Source organism: Punctularia strigosozonata, assembly GCF_000264995.1.
Source record: "Punctularia strigosozonata HHB-11173 SS5 unplaced genomic scaffold PUNSTscaffold_1, whole genome shotgun sequence".
Taxonomy (NCBI): Eukaryota; Fungi; Basidiomycota; class Agaricomycetes; order Corticiales; family Punctulariaceae; genus Punctularia; species Punctularia strigosozonata.
In genome coordinates this window covers 1709885-1719791 of record NW_006767433.1, presented here as the reverse complement: position 1 = coordinate 1719791, position 9907 = coordinate 1709885, and the positions used below count along the sequence as shown (strand labels likewise).

The window sequence follows — 9907 nt, the reverse complement described above, 5'->3', positions numbered from 1 at the left end:
AGATTCATAGCACATATACCTGTTGAACTGGCATGATCAGATCTGTGGGTGCAATCCATCGTGTTGATTGTAGTGGGCACAGAGGCGTCGGAATGCCGTCCAGACTTAGGTCGTCAGGTTACTTAGGTCGCGCTATCTTGGACTTGGGCACAAATGCAGGCTCAGCCGTGCGGCCGAACTCTGATTTCAAGCTCAGAAGGACATGCCGATGCGTCGGCAGGAGATGATTCATGTACGGAATCCAGACAGAATCGGGAGTTGTAGCGGGGGGTTCAAAGTTGAAAGGTGGATTATGGTCGTGTAGCGACAGGAGAATCGACACATAATCCGCACATAATCCGACGCAGAATCAGTGCATAATCGCCAACTTTGAGGCCCCCTAATTACCGTTATGCATGCCTTACTTACATCAGGAATCGAAAGCATTACTGGGGGCTGCGGTGCCATCTCTATAGGAGTTTATTGCCGTAGAACTTAGGATATCACGGCTAGGTGTGCGTGGAAAGCATGATGTGTGCTGTGAAGCTGATCCAAGTTCATAGGCAATATTACTATCCTCCTGCCAGTCCCGTTCGAAGTGTACAAGGTCGGATCCGATGAGACGAGACCGCAAGTTCCTGAATACTTGGTGGAAGTGGTGGTTACGCTGACTCGAAACGAAAGGCGATTTCGTTTTTGTCCGCGTGCAAAGGGGGAGGGTGGTGATTGGTGTTGCCTCGCATGACGCACCACCTCCTTCCTTGCGTTCGAAAATTTCTCACGAAGTACGGTGGATAGCATGGCGGGCTTCATGATTATGAGGCGCTTCAAGTAGCGATAGCTGAAATGCGGCATCGGTGATTCCACAGATACAAATGCACGTAGACGTCCATGTGCGCGGATGACCTTTGTGACTGCTGTGACCGAGAATACACCTGCCTTTTTGAGTGAACGAGCGTTTCGCCCTAACCGTCACCGTCCGACCACCACTCCGCCGCTCAAACCCGGAGCGCATTATTTTACTATGCTATCCTCTACGTCAATTCGCGCACTTCGACCTGCAGCATTAAGATGCACCTCTGCGAGGCGCTACGCGTCCCATGGCGCTCCTCAATACAATGAGCCTACGGGTTTGCTCTTCGGCGAGCAGGTGGGTATTTTAACCCCTGCCGGTGGTTGTTCAACGGACTCAATACGTCGATTTGTAGCCTCCTCCACCTGGTCAGAAGCGAGTAAAAGAGAGCTGGGAGAATATCTGGTACTTCGGCATGTTCGGAGGCATGGGGCTCGCCAGTGTGCTGCTGTACTATAAGCCCGATACCAGGTGTGTACACCGGCTGCCTTGCACTTTCACAAACTGAGTCACATCTCGCTATTCAGCATACAGACTTGGGCGCTCCGGGAGGCGAAGCAGCGGATGGAGGCTCGCGGAGAGAAGACCGAATACAAGTCCTCGTCATGAGACGGGTATTCACGCACTCCTTACATCTCAACCCTCATCACCCGTTAGACATCTGCATCGGGACGGTCTATATTGTTTCGCTGTATATTAAGCATCTTATGACCTCGTGTCAAGGAATATCGATTACTAGAAGGACTATAACGTGTGTGCTCAGTTGAGGAGCGCTCTATAGATGCCATGGCAGCGGGTATGTTAAGATTCGCAATGCTCCTTGTAGGCATCCTCGGACAGCAGTGCACCCATCTGGGAGGGCGTTAGTATGATGTGCTCGATGTGATACGTCGTTGACTTACCTCCGTCGCGTCGGATACCTTGATTTTGCAAAGCCAGCCTGCCAAAACATTGAGATCAACGTTGTCTTACTCTGCAAGGCCGTCTTACCAGCATCTTCGGGTGACTTGTTGAGTAATCCAGGCTGCTCAGCCAGCTTTTCGTTGATTTCCTCTACGGTTCCTGAAATGGGAGCATACTGTCAACGTAAGAAAGAACCAGTCCATCAGCATCGCAGAGTGATAGCCTATGTTCACGCTCACGATGTCGGACGCAGCTTTCACGCTTTCCACAGCACCGATCTGGTCTAAGCCCTCGTCAGGGTCGGGATAAGAATGAGCGCAGAGCGGAATCGTACGCGCCTCCTTGAGAAACCTTGGTCCCCACAGTAGGGAGCTCGACGAATACTACGTCGCCAAGGCTGGACTGGGCGTAATCCGTGATGGAGACGGTTCCGACGCCTGTGCCATCGTCGAACACTACGGCTTCGTGATCTTTCGTGTACTTTTTGGCTAGTTCAAGATGAGGGACTCAGACTGTAGCTCGCCGTTATTCGCTGAAGAGATACCACGCACTAACGAGTGTCCGGACGAAAGCCGTCCTGGGTAGCACCCGCGTCTTCGTTGCGGACAGACGTCCGGGGTGAAGAGAGCAGCGAGATGCTTGACGTAGAGCAGAAAACATCATGTTGAACGCTGAGAGGACCGAGGACGCGACCCTAGGGGGAAAATATAATAGGGAAAAGTGGACCAACGTTATGAGTGGTTGTCCAGAGCTCCGAAATGGCTCGGAAGCCCGTTCAATCCGTTCAGGCTCAGTGCATATGTAATTGCCCCTTATCCCGTCTCGCACCACCTGTACGTATGCTGAACGTAATGGGCATCACTCATCTTCGTTGTGACAGCATTGAGAGCATGGTTCTATTGTAGGTGCTGAGCGGGGTGTACGTGCATGCAAGAGCGAGAGCAGAAATGATAAGTAATGTAATGTACGATGACTACGAGGTCCGATATTCTATCCACGTTCAGCACGTCGGTAGAACAGCGGAAGCGGGTGGCATGCTTTACGCATACTCGATGATCTTGGTGATGATGCCAGTACCGATGGTCTTGCCACCCTCACGGAGGGTGAAGCTGCAACGGGGAGACGTCAACGGCCGAGCAAATTGTACGGATATTTGTAGCTGCTTACCGGGTTCCCACATCCGCTGCGACATCATGAACAAGGTCGCATACGAGCTCGACGTTGTCACCGGGCATGACCATCTTCTCCGTAGCATCAGGGGTGCCCTCGGGGAAGGACAAGCCAACAGTCACGTCAGCCGTCCGTAAGAACATTTGTGGCCGATAGTTGTGCATGAAAGGAGTGTACCGTCCACCCTCGTCCTTGGTCATGACGTAGATCTGTGCCTGGAACTTCTTCACAGATTTCATCGAGCCAGGCGCAACGATGACCATTCCACGGGAGATCTGCTCGCGCTTGACACCACGAAGAAGAGCACCCATGTTGTCGCCGGCCTGCGCCTTATCAAGCTCCTTGTGGAACATCTCGATGCCGGTAAGAGTCGACTTGATCTTCTGACCGAAGCCAATGATTTCCACATCCGTGCCTTTCGTTGCCTGACCGCGCTCGACGCGACCAGTGGCGACAGTCCCACGGCCGGCGATAGAGAACACGTCCTCAACACCCATGAGGAAGGGCTTGTCAAGGTCACCTGGGGGTAGCGTTATAACGATGTCTCATGGTCGGGTGCTGGCAAATGCACTCACGGGAAGGAACATCCAGCCACTCGTCGCAAGCCTTCACAAGCTCGTGGATCTTGTTCGCACCAATCTCCGGGTCGCGTCCCTCCAAGGCGGCGAGGGCAGAGCCCATGACGATAGGGGTGTCGTCACCCTCGAAGTTGTACTGGTTCAGCAGGTCTCGCATCTCCATCTCAACGAGCTCGAGCATCTCCTTGTCGTCGATGACATCGACCTTGTTGATGAATACCACGAGACGCTTGATACCGACCTGACGCGCGAGGAGCAAGTGCTCGCGAGTCTGGGGCATCTGACCGTCCGTCGCAGAAACCACGATGATAGCGCCGTCCATCTGCGCAGCACCGGTGATCATATTTTTGATGTCTAAACTACGTTAGACATTTGGCCCGCTGAGGAAAAAGGTAGTTAGACTGACAATCAGCGTGTCCCGGGCAGTCAATATGGCCGTAGTGCCGTGTGTCGGTCTCATACTCGACATGTGCGGAGTTGATCGTGATACCACGAGCCTTCTCTTCGGGAGCACGGTCGATCTGGGAGTAGTCCGTGAACTTGGCAGCGCCCTTCTCGGAGAGAACCTTGGTGATAGCGGCAGTCAAGGTGGTCTTGCCGTGGTCAACGTGACCTGCCGGGACGTTGCATTTAATACGAGTGCGGAGGACAGGCAAACCGCCATACTCACCGATAGTACCAATGTTCATATGCGTCTTTGTCCGGTCAAAGACGGCATAACCCCGGTGCTGAACTGCGCAAACTATTGAATATGCTAGTCATGCATTTTTTGCCAGATTCGTACCGAAAGAGTTCAATGAGGGAATGCGTTTGGGTAGCGAGGCAGACCGAGGTGCAGCCCGGGGCGCAGCGCGAGTGCAAGCAAGCAACGACGACTGTACAGCTGGCAAAGTTGGTCAATTTCCCGTCGAAGAGACGAGAGTATGGGGCGGATTCCCACCGCGTGAGCTGTAGAGCCTGCGCGAGGCGCTCCTGCTAGCAGCCAGCTGTGCACGGAACATGGCAAAGTCAGAGGACGACGAGATGGAAAGGGACGGACGGGATTGGGGCGCGAGCCGGACGGGGTGCTTCCAAAAATTCGGAAGTGTCCCGGTCAGGTGATCGGCTGGACTTGCCTCCGCCGCAACTTCATCTTCGACAGCAATCTGGGGAAAGGACGAACGGTATGGCGGACCGCGCTGAGCTTATACGAAACGCTGTCACATTCCTTGCGGATCCAAAGGTGCGAAATGTTGCCACTGAGTCGTATGGTACCTCACGGAGCGCAAGCTATAGACACAAGTGTCACCCCTTGCGCAGAGAATACAGTTCCTCGAGGCAAAGGGCCTCACCAGTGCGGAGATAGAGGAGGCCCTGCGACAAGCATCTGTGAACGCGACTGCAGTACCGCCGAGGTATACTGTTTATGGTCCAGCATATGGACCGTCCCCATATCCATTAGTACCTCCGGCAGCGCAACCTTGGGATTGGCGAGATTACTTCGTACGTGCCATTTCGTTTGCTTACTCAACCCGCTCACTGGCTCTGGACAGATAGGAGCAGTGGTATCTGGCTCTCTGGTATATGGCGCTGTTGCTCTCGCTCGGGTAAGATGAATACCGTTACTTGCATACCGGGACTCGGTGACTGATATCACATGCCAGAAATACCTCGTCCCCCACCTTCGGCCACCGACTCAGACGGCGTATGAGGAGGACAGGGATGCCCTGACGGCGCAATTTGATGCCGCGGAAGCGCTGTTACGCGAAATCCAGGCTGAAACGTCCGCTGTGAAGACAGCGGTGGAGACCCAGAAGGAACGTGTGGACAAAGCGACGCAAGAAGTGGAGGAGGCTGTGAAGGAGATGCACGACAATCAGGCAAGGGCTCGCGATGAACTGCACGAGATACGGGAAGAAATCAACAACATAAGGGATATGTTACCCAAGGTTTGACCACGGTACATGAATTGCGCGCGTCAGACTTTCTGACAAGGCGTATAGATGATCGACAAAAATAAGGAAAGCCAGACGCAATCGCTCGCGGAGCTTCAGCAAGAGCTCAAGTCTCTAAAAGCTCTACTCTTGAGCAGGGGACCAAGTCTACCGTCGACACCCTCGGCCTTACCTCCTTTGTCTGGCAGGCCGTCCATACCTGCATGGCAGCTTGCGGGCGCAAGCGATTCTGTACCGAATGTCCAAAGTCCGTCATCGAGTCTACCGCCGGCTGTGGCAGACATGAAGGGAAAAGGCGTTGAACGTCTTTCAGCTGCTGTCGATGATGCTGTCTCTCCTTGAGCATGCGGCAGGCCATCCGATATTTCTGTTTGGACGTGTACTCTATCTAGTGTCTTGACAATTAATGCGATATTTAATATACTGAAGTTTACATGGCGTCACTCTGATATCGTCGTCTTAGTGCCAGCGAGTATATCATGATGAAATGGGATAGCGAAGTGACGCAGCGTCCAGTCTCGGCGAATCAATGAAAACGTGACACTGTCGCCGACGCACCTCAGGCAAACGCGGTCATGTGAAGTCGGTGCTAATCACTACTGTCCAGTCCTAATCCAACACTCACGAAAGTGTTGGGCTGTACTCATTCTAGTCATGGTCGTGGCTAAACATGCATCCCCAAATCCGTACAGACGAAGGTCTATTGCCGTGCTCAACACTTCTCAGCCAGTCGGCCACCGAAGACGTCCTCACTCCATTGCCCCTGGCGACGTGTTGAGCCCCCGAGCGAGGGCTCGTGGATTGGTACGAGATCGGTAGTTCCCTACTGATATCTATCCTTACACGAGAAACGTAGGCCCCTAGGAAGTCTATATTGAAGCTAGCCACTCCTGTCCTCGACGAGGAAGACGCCACGACCAACTTGGGCGACACCACCTCCCGCAAATCGTTCAGCAGACGTGTCTCTTTCGCCGCAACTGCAAGCGTCCGCCTCATCGCGGCGAGGAAGGATCTAGACTCCAGCGTCTCCTCCCAGGACTCACCCTCTCGAAACGAAGATCCGCAACCGTCCACCAGTGGTCAGAATGACGAGAATGCGTACCCGGGCGCACGGAGGCGTAGCTCGCTCAACGGACGGCGGCGTATGTCATCTCTCGGTAACGGAGACGAAGAGTCCATGGATCTGGATGATACGTTTACTGGCGACCTTCCTCCTGCATTTGGAAACGCAGGAGTGGGTTCTGCTTTGGATTCGTCGGACGAGGACGCTGAGGGTGAGGATGGCGAAGACATGGAAGAGACCCGGCCAATGTCCAACGTGAGTGGCATATATACAAGCACATGCGTGATTTACAAGCGAGTATTAGGCTGCGATGCGAAGACGGTCTAGCATCGGACTACGTCGCGCAGCTTTGTCTTCCAAGCAGTCCGCCGGCCCAGATGAGGGTGCCGACACGTCTCAAGTAGATATGTCTATGGAATCTGCGGAGAACTCAAGAGGAGATGAGTCCATGGGCAGTGTCGGCAACGAATCTGCCGGTCCTATGGAGTTTACGGTGCCACTCGCCCAAGCGCTCAGAAAGCCGGAACCCCCAAGTGAAGCGTGGCTAGCTCTCCAATCCGCCACGCACAGCGGAATCAATCCTCCCTCCGACGAGGCCGATGGCGACCACGAAGGTGGGCAGGCGGGAGGAATGGAGCTCGATGACGCCCTCTCCCGATTGAGGAAGGCAAGAGACTCGATGGGGTTTGCTGCCGAAGAGTATCCTTCTCCCCGGAATTTCTTGGACGAAAATGGAGGAGAGCCCAGTTTCGTTCCGGACGACGACGATTTCTCTGACTCCAGCTTTGGTGCGGAGGACGGAGACGAGGGAAATCAGACGCTCAACGTTACTGCTCTCATGAAGAGGCGTAGCTTGGGCCGGATGAGCGTCGGTGCAGAGTCCGCCATGAGCCTGGACGACGAAGATTGGCAAGGGGACAAGATATATCCTGATCTGTCTGGTATAGAAGAATCTCCTCCAGCACCGGCACCGGCACCCCCGCCTGCACCCGCGCCTTTTGTACCCTTCAGGGATCCGCCAGCCCTCGAAAAGCCTCCTCCCAGCCCTGGTCGATTTTCTGCCGCCATGTCTAGGTCGATTCGAGTAGACGGCCAAATTGCAAGTCAGCCTGAACCTGCAGGTATGATTGGGGGCGGATCCCCTGCTTCCAGGGCATCTACAAGCGGTGAAGTGTCTGCAACCTCAACTGACCTTGCTCTACATGAGAAACGGGGCATATTCTCCGCTCCTGGCAGAGTCGCCAACCCAAGCGTTTTCTCGGCGCCGGGTACTTCGTCCGCCAGTGAAGTTCCACCTCGACCAGGCTCAGCATTGGGACGGAGCGTATTCTCAGCCCCTCCCCCAAGAGCAACTTCTGCCCCTCCATCACCGATCAAGTCACCAAGCAAGTCCCGTCCCTCGAGACAAGCCAGCGCCGAACCCCCACCGCAGGCGAACGGACCGGCTGCCCCGACCCCGATGCGCTATGCTTTTACGCCGCGGTCCAACAAACCCACCGTCTCGGGATCCCCGAGCAAACAACAGGCGCCGCAGTTTTCGGCGGCGTTCGCCCCTCCGTCAGCCAGGAAGGAACCCGGCGCCATGCGACGTGCCTCGCTGGGACAGGCCACAAACGCTGAGAACAACGCCCCGAAACGCCCTGCGACAGAGGTACAACGACCTGGCCCGTCTAAGCTGCCTGCACTATCAACGCAGATACCAGATAGCAACGTTACGACCGAGCAAGCTCCGGCGGAACCAACGCCAGCGCTCTTGCGACCTTCGCTTTCGGCAGCGAAGCGTGCGTCTTTCGATGCATTGTCTGCCACTACACCCGGGGCGAGCAGCGCCGGCCCAAGGCGGCCTTCTGTTGGCCGCGCTGCGTCACTTTCGGGCCAACCAGCCATTGCAACACCACCACAGTCCCATGATACCGAGCCAGGGCCTGGTAGCGCTCAGCAGAATCTATCGCCTCCTGCACCTCCTGCACAGCAAGAAGTGCCTCCCACCCCTGTCCGTAGGATGTCAGCGCTACCACCGCCGTCTCCTGGCGTGTGGGCGGCCTCTCCGGGGAAGGCCATCCGTCCGAAGTCTCCCGCAGCAGCCAGGTCTGCTGCAAGGGCGCAGCCATCGCCCTCTAAGCCAAGGCGACGAAGTCTCGCAGAGATTGAGCTGGAGGATGACATTGAGATTGAGGATCCGACTGTGCAGTGGCGGAATGGTGTGCACCAGGAGAGCCTGGATGGAGTTGAAAATGGGGTACGTGTAGCTGCGAATGTTATTGCGTCCATATGCTGATCAATGAGCTCGATGATGCAGCCTTCGATCTCCATCGAGCAGTTCATGGAGATGACGGGTGTCAAATTCATGGACGAGTTGACTGCTCCTCGGCGGTCAACGATCCGTCCTTCCCAACTCCGCCGCAGTCTGGGGGGTGACACATCGTCTGAGGAAGCGTCTCTGCAAGATTACTTCACTGCGATGACGATTGATATTCCGCAGTTAGAGCTGTACTCAAACGCGATGAAGCAGCTGCAGGCTGGGATCGAGCATAGCAAGCAGACGTTCACCGAAGTGAATGAAGAGGCGAAGAACAACACTCCAGAACTATTCAAGGAGTATGTTGAGGCGGATGAGGACAACAAGAACTTCCTGCTGGTGAGGTTGGTCAGCGATGTTCTGGCCATCGAGACTAATTCCATTTCTTGCAGCACGAACTCAAGCTGATCAAAGATAACTGCCATAAAGTGAGCAAAGCGCAGTGGTACAACTGGAAGACCGAATGGGTAGAGCATCTCCATGAAGTCGCGGAGCGGGGTCTCTCTAGCTTGCAAGCTGTGCGTTGCATCGGACTTCCTATGCGGCTTGATGTGATCGTTGATCATGTTCTAGGACGCAGAAGTGCTGTCGACAATTGTCGAGAAATCGTCGGCGATCCTGCCGAACTTGCGGGAGGAATACGACGCCGTCATGCGCGAGCTTGCGGAGGAGCAAGCCGCGGTGGCAGAGATTGAGAACTGCGACCAAGATTACTTGGAGGAGCTCAAGGCGACGATCGCGGAACAGAAGTACGAAATTCGTCTGCCCGCTAGATTGCTGCTGAAGTGCTAATCATGCTCTGTTATCAGTCTCGCGATCGAAGGATACCGAGCTGACGTCGCCGACCGCGAATCAAAACTGCAGCGGCTCAACGAGAAGCTGGCGGACACTCGAGTGCAGATTCAGGAAGGCAACAGTGCCATTGCGGAGGCACAGCGGGTGCTGGACGTCCAGCAAGGCAGCACGATTGTTGAGGTCTTGCGCATGCAAGGTTGATAGCCGTTTTTGACCGGTGTTCGACTTGTTCGCTGACGTGCGCCATGCAGACGAGCTTGAATTTATCCAGGACATACACATGTGGAGAATAGTCAAGGTTCATCCGGACTATTTGGAAGCCGTCTACGATTC

At 54.9% G+C, this 9907-nt stretch overlaps 3 protein-coding genes across 3 annotated transcripts; 1 reads left to right on the top strand and 2 right to left on the bottom strand.

Annotated features, from left to right (window-relative positions):
* Positions 1-949: 949 nt before the first annotated feature.
* Positions 950-2479, bottom strand: PUNSTDRAFT_79401 (uncharacterized protein). The gene is made up of 8 exons (XM_007378531.1): positions 2287-2479; positions 2074-2223; positions 1975-2018; positions 1823-1910; positions 1735-1772; positions 1360-1684; positions 1188-1303; positions 950-1129 (listed from the first exon to the last, which is right to left on the bottom strand). The coding sequence occupies exons 1-6, from the start codon at positions 2396-2398 to the stop codon at positions 1634-1636; spliced, it is 483 nt and encodes a 160-aa protein (XP_007378593.1). The 5' UTR covers positions 2399-2479; the 3' UTR covers positions 950-1129; positions 1188-1303; positions 1360-1633.
* Positions 2480-2614: 135 nt separating this feature from the next.
* Positions 2615-4525, bottom strand: PUNSTDRAFT_117383 (translation elongation factor Tu). The gene is made up of 7 exons (XM_007378530.1): positions 4424-4525; positions 4268-4366; positions 4154-4216; positions 3890-4096; positions 3481-3837; positions 2903-3425; positions 2615-2844 (listed from the first exon to the last, which is right to left on the bottom strand). Exons 1-7 carry the CDS (start codon positions 4482-4484, stop codon positions 2775-2777), a joined length of 1380 nt encoding a protein of 459 aa, XP_007378592.1. The 5' UTR covers positions 4485-4525; the 3' UTR covers positions 2615-2774.
* A 77-nt stretch (positions 4526-4602) lies between these two features.
* Positions 4603-5818, top strand: PUNSTDRAFT_94903 (uncharacterized protein). The gene is made up of 5 exons (XM_007378529.1): positions 4603-4705; positions 4759-4965; positions 5016-5069; positions 5127-5411; positions 5466-5818. The coding sequence occupies exons 1-5, from the start codon at positions 4649-4651 to the stop codon at positions 5757-5759; spliced, it is 897 nt and encodes a 298-aa protein (XP_007378591.1). The 5' UTR covers positions 4603-4648; the 3' UTR covers positions 5760-5818.
* The last annotated feature ends 4089 nt before the right edge of the window (positions 5819-9907 follow it).